The sequence below is a fragment of the Carya illinoinensis genome, chromosome 4 (genome assembly GCF_018687715.1).
Source record: "Carya illinoinensis cultivar Pawnee chromosome 4, C.illinoinensisPawnee_v1, whole genome shotgun sequence".
Taxonomy (NCBI): domain Eukaryota; kingdom Viridiplantae; phylum Streptophyta; class Magnoliopsida; order Fagales; family Juglandaceae; genus Carya; species Carya illinoinensis.
In genome coordinates this window covers 982,028-997,557 of record NC_056755.1, presented here as the reverse complement: position 1 = coordinate 997,557, position 15,530 = coordinate 982,028, and the positions used below count along the sequence as shown (strand labels likewise).

The window sequence follows — 15,530 nt, the reverse complement described above, 5'->3', positions numbered from 1 at the left end:
AAAGCACTCGGCGATACACATGAATACTGTACTCTTTTTCCTTCGCCATTGGTTTTTTTTCCCACAGGGTTTTTCCTTGGCAAGGTTTTAACGAGGCAGATTCTTTAAATATGGTCATCCAAAGGGGAAGTGTTGTAAACCATGTTGAATTGTATGACCACATTTATCTAGTCGTCAAATGCATAGTGCTAGCATAGTGAGCTAGCATAGTCTCCCTTTGTACGCCGATATATATCGTTAAATTCTTTAAGAAAGATATAAGTTTGATATATAGATCAATAAGAATTTCCTCTCTCGCTCTCTCTCAATCTCTTGAAATTCTCTTATTTTTCATTGAGTTTATAACACTAAATATAATTTTTATTATTTCACAACGTTGTATTGTTATGTGCCTCTACCTTAGAAACTGAAAACGTAAGAGGCCAATAAGAAGACGCCACGTGCAATAAAGTGAGCCTCTTCAAATTTATTATTCAAAAGAGGGGACAGAAATAGTGGCCTGTGGCACTCCAACGCCCCTTATTTTTCTCGAATATTCTTCCACATAGTAGCCGCCTAGAAACTTCGCCGTCTCGCCTTTGAACACACGCTTTGAGCCAAACACCTCCCCTCCTCCCTCCCTCCCCCTATATTTTTTCTCTTCAACTTTCTACGCCTCGGAAAGAAAATTGAGTACAAAGGCTAAAAGCTAATCGGTTGAGATATGGCGTCGTTCGATCAAGCTCCGCCAGGGGATCCTAAGGTAGGGGAGAAGATCTTCAAGACCAAGTGCGCTCAGTGCCACACCGTCGAGAAAGGCGCCGGCCACAAGCAAGGTAACTCTTTCATCTGTGTGTTTGCGCGCGGCCGCGTGTTTATTTTATATATTCTGTGACTTTATTAAGATATATGAACCGCGTTTGATTTGGTTGGGATGTGTTTGGATCTAATGGATTCGGTCACTATTACCTTCTATTAGCTTTTCATACAATCTTCTATTTCTTCAACGGTAGTTGTGTCCCGTTTGATCCGATGTTTCTTAGGGTTAGTTTCAATATCCTGTATTTTGTTTCGAGGGTTTAGGTGATAGAATGTGCTCAGATCCGACTGATTCTTAAGGTCTAATATGCTCGACGGAAAGAAATGTGAAAATGAGAAGTCTTAGTTCTGAACTTAAAAGAAACTAAAAAAGAATTTATTCTTAAATACGCTGAATTAGACTTACAAAAAATTTGAAGTATACTGAATTAGGTTTAGTGGATTCTAGAATGTAAATATTGTTTCTCTTTTATACTTATTTGATCTTATGAAAGGATTCTACATTTACAAGTCCGTCCCGTTTATTTTTTTCCCCTGGATTATGATTTATCGTATATGAGACGCCTTGGAATTTTTTTTTTATATCCTTGGGTGTCCGGGCCAGCTTACGCGCACCTCGACTAATCCCACAAGACCCTGAAGTTAACGGCCAGGTAAACCTCCAGTGGCCCTGAGGAGACTCGAACTAGTGACCATTGGAGAGCAAACCCAAGGCCTGACCAATTGAGCTAGACGCCTTGGAAATTGAAATCAATGTGTTTCTGGTTTTACAAAACCATGTGTTTCAAGACGTAAGAGATTTTGGAATCCAGTTACTTTTTACTAACGCCCATCACAGCTCTCCTCTGTTTTTATGCATTTGTGTGTGTGTGTGTAGGTTATAAATTCCTTTTCTATATTTACTGTCATGTGGCATAAGCTTCGTGTCCTTTTGATGATTGATTCACACATTCAAAACGTGTATATATATATTTTGACATTTTCCATGTTGTTTGTGTAATTGAATAAGGTACCTTAAATTTTATTTCAATTTTGGTTGATAGGGATTTAAAGTCTGAAGCAATAAATTACCCTTTCACTTTTTGGTCCGTTGATCGGTCATAGTCTTATAATTGCAAGATCTATTCGCTCATTTACATGATGTTGTGTATCTGATGAAATGGATTCTTTGTTTCACTAAAGTTTACTGTTTAAAGTATACTGCCCTCTCAATTTTTGTCATTTTGTTATGATCGTGAGATCTCTTGTAGATGGACTTTGCAGTTTCTTTATCAAATTGGGATGTTACGCTTCAGTGTTTTCTTCCAGTTTTTCAAGTTCAGATTTTACACAATTTTTGTTTTTTCTAAGATTTGGTATCATTGCTTCTTGAATTTCCAGGGCCCAATCTGAATGGCCTGTTTGGACGGCAGTCTGGTACAACTGCTGGGTACTCTTACTCTACTGCCAACAAGAACATGGCTGTGATTTGGGAGGAAAAGACTTTATATGATTACTTGCTGAACCCCAAGAAGGTATGAATCATGAAATAAAAGTTAACTACCATCATGGACCAAAATGCGATGATCTCATGTGCATATGATGTTATTGGTCACTTTGAAAAGCCAAAGAAATCAGTCAATTGGATACGTTTTTTATGGATTCTTGAAATCATGAAAAACAATGTGGGATGGGGGTACTATGAAGTTTTTGATGTAGCATTGTCTGCATTTGCAGTCTTTAACGAAAAACAATTATTCCATATGGTTATACAAGCACACACAGAGAATGATGTTTTGTATTTCATTCAAATGTTATAAAGGTTCAGGTAGTCATTAGTTTGGACAATTTGCAAGATAGGATTTTAGATAAAATTTTTTAGGTTTCACTACTGATTGTTGGGGCTATTTCTTGTGCAGTACATTCCTGGGACTAAGATGGTATTCCCCGGACTGAAGAAGCCACAGGAACGTGCAGACCTCATTTCATATTTGAAGGCATCAACTGCATCCTAAATACTTCCCCGACTTTAGTTGGACAGATCCATTTTGCAGTTGTTGGAGATTGTTTCACACAATGCGGATGAAGTACTATTTTTTTACCAATAAATTAGACCAACTAGGTCTGCAATGGTCTTTTGTTAATTGATCATTGCATCTCAAGAGGTTGCCGTAATTTTGCAAATGCAACAGCAATTCAATTAACCGTTCGTGACAATATCATGAATATTTGGATGGAGAAGCATTTTGCTTCTAATGATAATTTTGATTGGTTTCTTAAGGATAATGTCCCCGCATGTTTCACAATAGGTTTGGCTACCTACTGAGAAGAATGAACAACGGGGGGTGGAGTACTTCTCAGTCGTACAGGTAGAGTATGGGACATTACCCCCCGTTGGGGACAATATGGGTAGCATTTATTTGTGTAATACTGTACTCTATAATCCTATCATATTCTTATCCTATTTTATAAGATGTAACATATTTATCATTATTGGATGATAAAGAATTATCTAATAAAGAATCATTTAATAGTAATGAATATAACATATCTTACATGGTAAGATAAAAGTAAGATAGTAGTTTGGTATATAGAATATTTATTTATTTATTTAATTTAAATGAGTTTCCCTCCCATGAGTGAAATATTTCCCGTCCACAAGAGGGAATCGTCTGCTAGGTGGCCGTGTGTTGTAGTAGATCATGGATTGATCCCTTGTGATGCGACTCACGGCCATCTTCTAATGGACGTTGTTCCCCTCGGCCAACAGGTTGGCACACAAACCGCACTGCCGCCAGCTCGAGGGTTGGGACTCCCCTCCTAGTGTGTGGCAGGCAGCACAGGGAGAGGATCTCTCTCTTACTTTTTATTTGGAAAATGCTAAGGCGACGACGGTGCATTTTTTCCATCAAAACCGTCGGTTCCTGTAGAGGGACCCTTATATATTACAATAAAAATTAACAATGCTTTGGTCCCATTGCTGCAACTCCATATTTTCTTGGGTACCATAGCAAATGCCAAATCACACGAGATTCTAACAATTCTTCGTTAAGTTCACAGTTCAAGCAAATATTACGATTACATCAGAAAAACAGTGCCCGAAGTTTCCATCAATAGTCAGAAAGGTCAGAAAGGCCTAAATGAACAAACTAATACTTTATGAGATCTAATACAATATGCGGTATCCAAACTCAATGAAACACTACCTTGATCAGCGAGGTGCACCGTATGCTTGCGTTGAGTCATACTGAGCATAGCCGGGCTGGGGTGACAAAGTTTTCCCATAAGCAGCTGCCGCCGGAGCACTTGACGGTACAACTCCATAACCACCTGATTGTGGGATAGACTGATCATAACTTGGTTGGGTTGGTGCCGATTGAGTATAGCCAGGCTGCCCACCATATGCTGCTGCAGGACCACCACTGTATGCAGCAGGATCTTGAGGCCCTTGGTAACCATAAGCTACGTTGTTAGCAGCTGGCTGTTCAGGGTAACCTTGTTGTGAGGGTGCATATGATCCATAACCCCCACCAGGAGCCACCTGTGCGTAGCCTGGTACTTGCTGTGCAGCAGGCTGACCATAACCTTGCTGCACTCCCTGCTGTGGATAAACGGGACCGGATGCCGGTGGCAGCTGACTATACCCATCAGCAGCTGGTGTGGAACCATATGGAGGATATGTCTGCTGCACCTGAGCGCCGGATGCATAAGGATAGGGCTGTTGAGGGGGTGCATTTGATCCATATAATTGGGCAGGAGCAGAACCTTGATAAGGCATGTCCCCTGGTTGAGCAGCCCTGGGAGGGCCATATGGCTGGGGAGTAGGTCCCTGCGATTGCACTCCATATGATTGTGGTTTAACATACTGCTGTTGTGCAGCATAACCTGGTTGAGTGCCTACCTGTGGGTAAACTGGCTGAGAACTTCCATGTCCTCCATAGGGATGCTGTGTTGGAGCATGATTTTCATATCTTGGATCATCGTATCCATGCCCAGAATGTCCATAATCTGGACCCTGTGGCTGTCCATAGTTATAATTTGCATGGGACGGAGCAGCAGAAGGGCCAGAAGCATGTGAAGGAATGGAAGTTGAAAGTTGGGCAGCGACTGGGGCATCAGATAAATGCCCTCCTTGTCCACCATAGTAATCGTAACTGCCATTATGTTGGGGTGGACCCCGCATGCTAGGATGCCTTTGCTCCCAACCGGCAACATAGCCACCTCTTGGACCCATTTGTTGAGGATAATTCCCATATGCTGGAGGTGGATAATGTGAATTATGTGGTGGATATGATCCACGATGCTGATAATCATATGCTGAAGGGCGAGGACCCCACTGAGTTGGACCAGCAGATCCACGGGGTCGATAGGCCTGCTGGTTAAAACCACCAGAGAAAGATGAAGGCCTCACAGGCTATTCCAAGCAATTACACATAGAAAAAAGAAGTTAGAATCAGAAGCAGATCCATTCACAATTAAATTAAAAACATTAGTAATGTAGAGAGGACCAGAAATTGCTACTGGAGCTTGGTAACCACATATCCAGTTCAAATCTTTTGAGGGGCTACAGGGCATCATTTTGATCTAATGTGAAGAACAAATATAAGGAACAAATGTTGGCAAAATCAGGATAAAAAAAGAAAGCTGAGATCACAACAAAGTGAAGAGAGAGAGATCGTACTTGTAATGATACTATAATAGCAGTTTAGGTTTATGAAAACATGAAGAATAACAAGCACAACAATGTCAATGATAGTAGGAAAAAAAAAAAAAACCTGAGATACAGTAGACGATCAAGTTACAAATCATGAAAGAACACAACACATTTTAGATTTTTCAACACCAATTCATCTAGAGGAATTTGAGACTATGTTTCTAGCACCAAACTAGCTGGTTCTGGTCCCATACTTAGAAAAGCAAAACCATGCTACATTTCTTCAAACATGCAAACGTGCATACAACAATAGCCACCACTCAGCTTGGTGCTAAACGGACCATCATGCTTCTATTTTTTTTTATAGGTAAAAAGAAATTTGATCAAACCACATAATTAGGTATAGCCCAAGTATCATGCTTCTAAACAAATCCCATGATAATGACCTCAAAATTTCAAATTCTTGAAACATTTCAGTCTTTTTCTTCATTTGATCATCTCTTTTATTCAATTCAAGTCATTTTTAATTAAGAGTAAGTTAAAAATCCAGTAGTCAAGCATAGATGTATATGATAAAATAGAAGTGCAAATATATTTACCTTCATCTGAAGAGTGACTGAGGACGATACCATGTCAATGGTTCATTGGGACGTGAATGTCAAGTTTATAAGAAAAAAGAAAGTAGGTTTCACAAAAAAGAAAGTCATATGTACTATATACCTAAATGCATTCAAGTGCATGGTCAGTCAAGATATCTAATTAGACTTCCCATGTTTTAGGTGCCCTATGATGCTTTCAATTAATGCAAATGAAAGACTTCTTTATGTTACGTACTTCAAGTTGTTCTACAACAAAAAATGAAAAAAAGAAAATATCATTTCTTGATTCACTTTCATAATATCCTGATAAATACGTATAGGAAATAATATATATCTTTTAATGGCATGGAACCACACCTAGATAGGCCCCTTTGGAACCACCTCTGGGGAGTTAACCTTGGGTACACCTCACCCGTCATAACTATGCATCAATTCATTCAGGGGAACTGCTAGTCATTCAAATGACCTAAAATGATGGAACTAATACAGAACAGTCATTAAAATGTTAATCACGAAAGAAAGGCATTTGCATTTAACGCATCTTTCAAATTCCCAGTTTATCGATACAAATGTTTTAGACACCTGCATAATGACTAAATAACAATCATATGTCTCATGCTACATGCTTCAACATTGCATAAGAGCTTAGACCATTGAGGGTGGCATAGCTTATATGCTAGATTGCATAACGCAATCAAACAGTCTCGCCTAGATCTCAAGTAGCCATGCTATAGGGTCTATGCTAGACCTTAATATACATCAGATGACATGTATGGCGGCATTCTTCATACATAGAGTTGGACACAATTTTTGAAGTAATCCCCACGGATCTAAATATTATGGCTTCACCAAATATGGGTGGCACTAATGAGCACTAAGGTTAATATAAAGTAGTTTTACAACATTATGATTTTCTTTTAACTTTCAAGTCTCAAAGCAATCTTACCAACTATTAAAATCCAGCAATCGCAAGATTTAAAGCCTGATACCTCTCTTTCGTGGATGAGAGTGAAGAATGGTTGTCTATTGCCACAAGAAGAAAGCAATGCTGACCCCAGGGAAAAGGCAATAGCGAAATCTGCATTTTTAAAGCGAACCAATTCGAAATCGGCACCTTCAAGATAAATAAATCATGGCAACCGACATCTTGGATTGAATACATGATCTTCCTAACAGCATTCAAGTGGACCTTGGAATGGATCATTCATCAAATCACATACTCTTATGAACAGTGGCCACTCTCACACTCCCATATCAAAAAAATCAGACATTTCTAACTTAATAATTGGACATACAAATTCAGTTGTTTGGATATATAATCATGTCATGACCAGACCATATGTTGCTTTTCCAGATGAGATGATGCCGAAATGCTGCTCGACCAGTCCAGTAAGAAGAACAGTTCCACACTAGCTCAAGCAAGACATCAACAAGTATAATGGGAATATCGATATAATCCTACTCAGTGAAAAGATAATAATAACACCAACATATTAAGCATACTCGTTCAATTCTCCCCATCTTCAACTGCTTAAAAATAATACAAATAAACCGAAGCATTCACAGAACTCAAATTAATGTGTAGAATTATTCTCAAAAAGGATTTCCATCCAATTCATACGTCTCCGGCTAACATCTAACCTATTTTATATCTAAAACTGCACAGATCTAACATATGGCACCCTTCAGTATAGAAGGTCGAGTAATCCTAGCTACACTAGACAGTCTTGTGAGTAGCCTTACAATAGATAGATTGTAATACTGATCAACAGGCATTTACAAGCACACTCCCCCCTCAGTGCATGCAAAGTTGTCAACATGGCAAGAGCTTTTGGTAAAAGAAGACTATTAAAATAAAATCATTGCAAACATATAATAAATAAATCATTCAAGAATTTAGCTTAATTTTTTATCATAGAAAAAAGCATTAGGTGGAAAACAAACCTGACTCATGACTTCCTTTATCAACTCTCTGGCCATTTCAATTTGCTTCTTGTCACCAGTCACTCGTACAGTCCTCTCTTTAGATTCATCTTCTTCTGGAAGGTGTTGCGGTATCAACTAAAGGGGAGAAAAGAGAGAAAGTAAGCACATATGATGCAACATTATAACTAAACAAAGAAAAAAAAAATCCACGACCCTCAAGGCAAGGGGTAAGATATCAACTACCTGGATTCGTGCTCCTGTCCTGGTCTGCAGACCTTTAATGGTCTCCCCACCCTTGCCTATTATTAAACCAACCTGTATCAAAAAAGCTTATATACGTAAATAATAGTTCAAATCATTGATACATATTGGTCAGCAAAATACAAAGAAACTATTAACCTTCTCATTTGGAACTTGTATCTGGATTTGTTCAGAAGCTGCAGCAGCCTGTGCTGTAGTGAGACCCTTGGCTATAAGGGATGGAGAGCCCCCGGCATCAGCCTGCAGAAAAATACATCAAAGTGAAGCAAAAACCAGACAAGCAGTTTCATATTTGTCAGGAATGCACGTTGTCATAAGCATAGTGGTTGGAAAGTAAAACTAGGCTCAGTCAGAATGAAACCTCTGCAATGACAGCACTTATAAGCTTCTCAGCCTTATTTATATTCTCCAAGCTTCCTATTATTTCCACAGGCCTTGTTGCAGAATAAGGCTCAGCATCAGCATCCCTTGTGATTTGAATCTTTGCTCCTGAATTGTACTGTAAGTAGCGAATGGTATCCCCAGCCTTGCCAATAAGAACGCCAACCTGCACCAGAATTTATGCAAATGTATGTGTCAGAAACCCATTCGACTTTATTTTTTTTTATTTTTTATTTTTTGATGTCAGGGAACCTCTCCAAGGCAGGGCCCTTTGGACCCACCCCTGCAGAGTAAACCCCAGTCCCGTGCACCGCACCCTTAGAAGTTTCCCTACACGGAACTGGTTAAATCACTGGCTTTTCACCAGGGAGTGTGGCCCCAAAGGATTGTTTGCACCCATGAAGTGTTGAACCTTGGACCTTGAAGGGAGTGAGACCCTAAGACCAAGGCCTTCACCACTTGGGCCAACCCCTTGGGTGAAATACAATAAGGACTCCTAATTTTGATAAAGCTCTTAAAAATGGGTAAACAAAAATGCATGGGCAGCTTAGGATAGGATAGTCCTCCTTTTTCAACCTTGTGCAGTTGCTTGCTTGGTTAGATTTGGCAACACACAGTAAGATGTAACCAGTTTCCTAAAGTGGTCATCTCATCTTCAAGACATGTTGATGAATGGCAGCTCTATCTTTTCCCACCCAGCCAACCTCCATCAGGCTATCTCATCTTCAGGGACTTAAGCCACAACAACAGAGCTAAAAGAAATTAATGAACCCACCTTGTTGTTAGGCACCTCCATTTTCCGCGTCATAGTTTGAGAAACATCTTCTTGTTGAGAAACTTCTGTAGAGGGCTGCTGATTTTCCTCTTTAGATGAAAACTCTGTAGAGGGTGGCTGATTTTCCTCTTTAGTTGGTTCCTGAGCAGTATCTATCAAAGAATCCTCAACAGATGGCTGTTGCATGTCACCTGTCACAGGTTTTTCCACTGAGGATCCTTCATTGCCGTCGTTCACTGTCTGTGGGACTTCTTCCACGGGAGTTTGAGCCTCTCCTAACTGGAAACCCTCCACAGTAAGTTGTTCATTGTTCTCTCCAATGGGCCCACCATCTTTCTCTTCTTTCTCTTGGTGCCCATTTTCATTAGCTGTAACAGCAGAAGTGGAAAAGAAATACAGATTACTAATTAAAACGTGTATAAAAAACAAGTATGTTGCATTACGACAAACTTTCTTTCACTAATACAGAATAAAAGCATTTCAATCCATCTGAGGCACACAACCAGGATAAATTCTACAAGTTATCATCAAGTGCGGGACCAAATCTATGAACAGTCTACAATGACAGAGAAAAATGCTATATACAAATTGTCATTCCCTTCTGAATCAAACTCTTTCACCCTGCAATCCTATCCATGAAACCAAAAAAAGGACAACCTTTTCCACCTCTGTAGCTAGTTCTGAAGAGCTCAGAAGGTACGCTCAACTTTCGTCAGGCATTTTTTCCAATACAAATGTCACAGGTGTGCTGGGGGCAATGGTCTTGAAGAGGGTTGCTGTATTGTAGAAGAAGAAGTGTGAAGGCTGGAAGGGGAGTAACAAGATTAATGGTAGGAAATGTAGAAGTAAACGATATGGGGCTTTTTGTATTAAATGGTATCTGTTGGTGTTTAGTTAAACGGTGTGTTTTGGTTTAGTGAAATGGTGAGTTTTGATAATTAGAAGTAGAATGCGTTTTGTGTTGTATTAGTTGCGTTTTGTTTCACTGAATTCACTCTGCGAGTATAAGAGCAGCAGAGTTCATGCATGTATGTACTTTTTGATGAATAAGAATATTAAAGTCTTGGAGGTTGGGGAATTCCTCGAAAATTCCCAGTTCAGGTTCATCATGGAATCTGGAGTTTAATCAATCTGTGGGTTGCTAATTTCTCTTGGTGTCATTCTTGTTCTTGGTGTTTTGAGTTGTTGATAACAAGCTTTAGTGAAGCCGCAAGGTTCTAGGTGGTTCTTGATCATCAAGAACGTTACCAGTGGTATCAGTGAAGTCGATTTTGGAGACTGGGATGGCAGAAGGTACTCGTGCTGTGTTGAAAAATCAGCAAGAATGAATTGTAATCAGCAAGAATCAGCAAGATGTGGTTCAGAAGCAATTGGACCATCATCAGCAAGCTATTAATGGCGTGACTGAAAGGTTAGATCAAGTCTCTGACATGTTGCGTGGTTTAGTTGAAACTTTTAGTGTAATCTGTCATAAAGAGATTGAGATAGAGATAGAGAGGTCTCTATTGAACCAAGAATTCAGGAGGAGAGGGCTGTTTTTCAAAGAAGTTTTCGATTGGATTTTTCACATTTTAGTGGCAATGACCCATCTGGTTGGATTGTTAAAGCCAATCAACATTTTGATTGTTTCGAAGTACCTTTCCATCAGAAGTTGATGGTGGCCTCACACCATATGGTACCAAAATGCCTTGGACTCGGAGCCATCCAATTCTTGGGAATCCTTAGAGGTTGCATTACAAGTGAGGTTTGGGCCATCAACATTTGATGACCCAATGGAGGCTTTGACCAGATGGAAACAGACTAGTTCCATTAGTCTATATACATCACAATTTGAGGCTTTGGCAAATAGGCTAAAAGGGTTGTCTGAAAGGCATAAGCTTAGTTGCTATGTTAGTGGATTAAAAGATAAGGTTAGAATACCTGTGAAGATGTTTAATCCACTGAACCTTGGTGCTGCCTTTGGTTTAGCAAAGTTGCAAGAAGAATATATTTTGTCTTCAAGAAGGCTTTGGAGGCAAAATGTGCAGAATATTGATAAAGCCCATGTTGAGGGGCCTGTTGATTTAGTTAATAAGTGGCCAAGAAGTATGTTTCCTTTGAGGAGGGTTAATTCTTCTCAAATGGATGAAAAAAGAAAAAAAGGATTGTGTTTCCATTGTGAAGAAAAGTAGAATCCATCTCATGTCTGCAAGAATCCTCGTGTGTATTTTTTGCACGGGAAAAATGATGAGAAGTTAACAGTTTGGAAGAAGTTGATGCACAAACTTTGCCAGATTCTAAAGTAGTTGTGGGGCTGAGTTATAAAGTTCTTGAGGTATCCATACATGCCATTTCGGGTGGTATTAATAGCAATGCAATGAAGTTGTTGGGCAGAATTAGCTCTTTTGCTGTGGAAATTTTAGTGGATTCAGGAAGCACTCATAACTTCCTGGATCCATTGGTAGTTGAGGCAGCTAATTTAAAGGTTGAGAAGTATGTGGGATTGCAAGTCAGGTTGCAAATGAAGCAAAGATAGTGAGCCAAGGAAGATGTGTAGAAGCTGTTAACATTCAAGGTTCCAAGTTCCTTGTTCCATTTCATGTTTTAACATTGGGAGGATGTGACATTGTTCTTGGAGTCCAATGGCTTAAGATATTAGGGTCCATTCAATGGGATTTTACCAACATGTCTATGGAATTTATGGTAGGTGGAAAAAAGTTGATCTTACAAGGCCTTGTTTTTGGCAATGTTGAAGGGGTTAGTGGAGGGAATCTGTTGAAGTCCTCTTTTGTGAGGAAACAAGGATGGCTTTTGCAATTAGTGGAAGTCCAAAAAGGAGGAAAAAAAAAAGGAGATACAACCAGAAGTAGAGAAGATTTCAACAGTTTAAATCTGTTTTTGAAGAACCAGTTGGTTTACCTCTTCCTCAGATGTTTTAACATTGGGATGATGTGACATTGTTCTTGGAGTCCAATGGCTTAAGACATTAGTGTCCATTCAATGGGATTTTACCAACATGTCTATGGAATTTATGGTAGGTGGAAAAAAGTTGATATTACAAGGCCTTGTTTCTGGCAATGTTGAAGGGGTTAGTGGAGGGAATCTGTTTAAGTCCACTTTTGTGAGGAAACAAGGATGGCTTTTGCAATTAGTGGCAGTCCAAGGAAGAGAAAAAAAAGGAGATATAACCAGAAGTAGAGAAGATTTTGCAACAGTTTAAATCTGTTTTTGAAGAACTAGTTGGCTTACCTCCACCTCTGATGTTTGACCATCAGACTGTTTTGAAGAATAGTTCTACACCAGTTTCTGTGAGGGCTTATAGATTCCCTCATTATCAGTAATAAGAGATTGAAAAGATTGTACAATACCTACTGAAGAGTGGAGTGATTAGACCAAGCCAAAGTCCATTTTCCTCACCCGTTCTCCTTGTTAAGAAAGTTGATGGTTCATGAAGAATGTCTATGGAATATAGAGCTCTTAATCAAGAAACCATCAAGGACCAATTCCCAATTCTTGTCATTGATGAACTTCTTGATGAGTTGTATGGAGCACAATATTTTTCTAAGCTTGATTTAAGGTCGGGCTATCATCAAATTAGGGTGAGAGAAGATGACATCCCTACAACAGCATTTAGAACTCATGAGGGCCACTATGAGTTCTTGGTAATGCCATTAGGGCTTACCAATGCCCCTGCCACCTTTCAAGGTTTGATGAACTATGTTTTTAAGCCATACCTTAGAAAATTCGTTTTAGTTTTCTTTGATGATATTCTGGTTTATGGTAGAAACTTGAATGAGCACCTTGCACACTTGAAAACAGTTTTATCTGTTTTGGAGCAACATACTCTCTTTGCTAAGATGTCAAAGTGTCATTTTGGGGTCACTGAGGTGGATTATCTTGGTCATATTATCTCTGTGGAAGGGGTTAAAGCTGATCCTACAAAAATAGCTGCTATGATAGAGTGGCCAGCTCCTAGAAATATGAAGGCATTGAGAGGTTTTTTGGGTTTGACTGGGTATTACAGAAAGTTCATAAAAGGCTATGGATCTACAGCTGCTCCTTTAACCCTTTTGTTGAAAAAGAACTCATTTGTGTGGACTAAGGAAGTTGAAGAGGCATTTCACAGTTTGAAGAATGCAGTAGCTAAACCTCCAGTTTTGAAGCTGCCAGATTTTAATAAAGAATTTACCATTGAGTGTGATGCTTCAGGAGTTGCTGTCTTGATGCAAGAGGGACATCCAATAGCCTTCTTTAGCAAGGCTTTGAAGGGTAAAACACTACTTCTGTCCACGTATGAAAAAGAATTTCTGGCCTTGGTGAGTGCAGTTGGCAAGTGGAGACCTTACTTGCTTGGCCAGCCTTTTAAGTTCAAGACATATCAACAAGCCTTGAAATTTGTATTAGAACAGAAAGTAGCTACTGAGGCTCAGCAGAAGTGTATTTCAAAGCTTATGGGTTATGACTTTCGCATAGAATGCAAGAGGGGCAGAGATAACAAGTGGTTGATGCCCTTTCAAGAAAAATGGAGAAAGAATCAGCTACATTAGCTTTGATTTCCTTTCCTACACCTCTGTGGTTAGATGATTTGAAACGAAGTTATTCTCTTTCTAATGAGATTACTCATGTAATTGATGCTTTGCTCATCCCACAACTCCATTGTTACCTCACAACGCAATTTTCCTTGAAGTCTTGGAGGTTGGGAGAATTCCTCGAAAATTCCCAGTTCAGGTTCATCATGGAATCTGGAGTTTAATCAATCTGTGAGTTGCATATTTCTCTTGGTGTCATTCTTGCTCGGTGTTTTGAGTTGTTGATAACAAGCTTTAATGACGCCTCAAGGTTCTGGGTGGTTCTTCATCATCAAGAACGTTACAACAAATCTGGTTTTCGTTTTTCACCAAAAACAAGTTCTAACCAAATTAAACGCAGTGAGTCAGTGGCCATGAAAACAAGCACCTATAGACCCCGTTTGTTTCGTCAAGAAAAGTAACTTACACAACTTTAGTAAAGAATGAATTCTTTCACTTTCATCCAACTGAATATTCAGAGGCTTCAATTTCCCATTTTATTATTCTTTCATTGGACGGAGGACACACAAATGTATACGTGTGTACACACATATACGCTCATTCAATTGCCCATTTTATTATTCTTTCAGCGGATGGACGACACACAAATGTATACGTGCGTGTGCACAGAAACACATATACGCTCATTTATATAGGCACAAGAAACCCTAGTTTGAAAATAAAACAAGCTCCTTTGAAGATACCTGAGTCGTCGGGTTTGTCATCGACGCGGGCTCGCTTCACCTCGGGTCCATCTAAGGGGTCCGAGACGTCAACTTCTTCGGCCGGTGCATCATCATCAGGGTCCGCATTCAGATCCGTTACGTGGTCGGCGCTCGGCTTGGTGGGTTCAGGGGCTTGGGGCTCCGAATCCTCGAGCTTGCGCTTGTGATCCGACGGCGCAGCGGGGCTCACCTCAGCTGCTACAACCTCTTCCTCGGCCATAGAGTTCACGGAAGCTCCGAACTATCACCAAATCGAGAACGGGGGTTCTGTAGTTCGTGCTAGTGAGATCACTTGAGATACAAGCAGGGAAAGGGTGTGGTGGCTCGTGGCTAAGAGGATGGAGAGGTTCAAGGCTTTTGTAAAGAGGAAAATGGGCCTGAAGGTTGGGCTCTTGGATCCGTTCTGAGCAGACTCTTCCTTTTCTATTTTTAAGCTTGATTTATATAATAATAATAATAATAAATAAATAAAAACCTACAATTCTTAAGATGTCCTTTCTAACAGAGATATACTTTAATTAGAGATATAATAAAAATAAACTCACAACATGACATGATTTAATATGATACATTAAATTATAAAATTATTTTTGTATATAATAGAGTTATTATATTAGAATTTTACTATTTATAAACCTCATACACTACGCACTACATAATTTTTTATTTTTTAAAATTTTTTATAATTTTATTATTATTAAAATAATTAAATTTTTCTACTTATCATCCATATACCATATATTTGGTAAGATAAAAAAATAATAAAAATAATAAAAAAAATTATATGTGATGTATAAGACTTATGAATATAATTTTTCATCAAATAAATGTCATTACTACATCCTGAGTGGAAACCCCTGCAGCCTAAAAAACTAATAATCCAAA

At 39.2% G+C, this 15,530-nt stretch overlaps 2 protein-coding genes across 7 annotated transcripts; one reads left to right on the top strand and one right to left on the bottom strand.

Moving 5' to 3' along the window:
* The first annotated feature begins 514 nt into the window (after positions 1 to 514).
* LOC122307629 (cytochrome c-like) lies at positions 515 to 3,057 on the top strand. Its single transcript, XM_043120628.1, has 3 exons — positions 515 to 815; positions 2,179 to 2,312; positions 2,697 to 3,057. The coding sequence occupies exons 1-3, from the start codon at positions 704 to 706 to the stop codon at positions 2,790 to 2,792; spliced, it is 342 nt and encodes a 113-aa protein (XP_042976562.1). The 5' UTR covers positions 515 to 703; the 3' UTR covers positions 2,793 to 3,057.
* A 749-nt stretch (positions 3,058 to 3,806) lies between these two features.
* LOC122307628 (far upstream element-binding protein 1-like) lies at positions 3,807 to 14,988 on the bottom strand. Of its 6 annotated transcripts, none has more exons than XM_043120622.1 (7): positions 14,625 to 14,988; positions 9,374 to 9,741; positions 8,579 to 8,764; positions 8,356 to 8,457; positions 8,197 to 8,271; positions 7,975 to 8,091; positions 3,807 to 5,191 (listed from the first exon to the last, which is right to left on the bottom strand). In XM_043120622.1, the coding sequence occupies exons 1-7, from the start codon at positions 14,863 to 14,865 to the stop codon at positions 3,989 to 3,991; spliced, it is 2,292 nt and encodes a 763-aa protein (XP_042976556.1). In that variant the 5' UTR covers positions 14,866 to 14,988; the 3' UTR covers positions 3,807 to 3,988. The 6 variants fall into 6 exon arrangements, with proteins under 6 accessions (XP_042976556.1, XP_042976558.1, XP_042976560.1 ...); XM_043120624.1 differs by having other exon boundaries at positions 3,807 to 5,152; XM_043120626.1 differs by having other exon boundaries at positions 3,807 to 5,149.
* Positions 14,989 to 15,530: the final 542 nt, after the last annotated feature.

Bases quoted from the DNA above. Each gene is read 5' to 3' on its own strand.
- LOC122307628 (XM_043120622.1), bottom strand. From the start codon at position 14,865: ATGGCCGAGGAAGAGGTTGTAGCAGCTGAGGTGAGCCCCGCTGCGCCG. The intron at 8,765-9,373 runs GTGGGTTCATTA...ATTCTGGTGCAG, and splicing joins TGGAGGTGCCTAACAACAAG to GTTGGCGTTCTTATTGGCAA. The intron at 8,458-8,578 runs GTTTCATTCTGA...ATTTTTCTGCAG, and splicing joins TAAGTGCTGTCATTGCAGAG to GCTGATGCCGGGGGCTCTCC.
- LOC122307629 (XM_043120628.1), top strand. From the start codon at position 704: ATGGCGTCGTTCGATCAAGCTCCGCCAGGGGATCCTAAGGTAGGGGAG. The intron at 816-2,178 runs GTAACTCTTTCA...TTGAATTTCCAG, and splicing joins AGGCGCCGGCCACAAGCAAG to GGCCCAATCTGAATGGCCTG. The intron at 2,313-2,696 runs GTATGAATCATG...TTTCTTGTGCAG, and splicing joins ACTTGCTGAACCCCAAGAAG to TACATTCCTGGGACTAAGAT.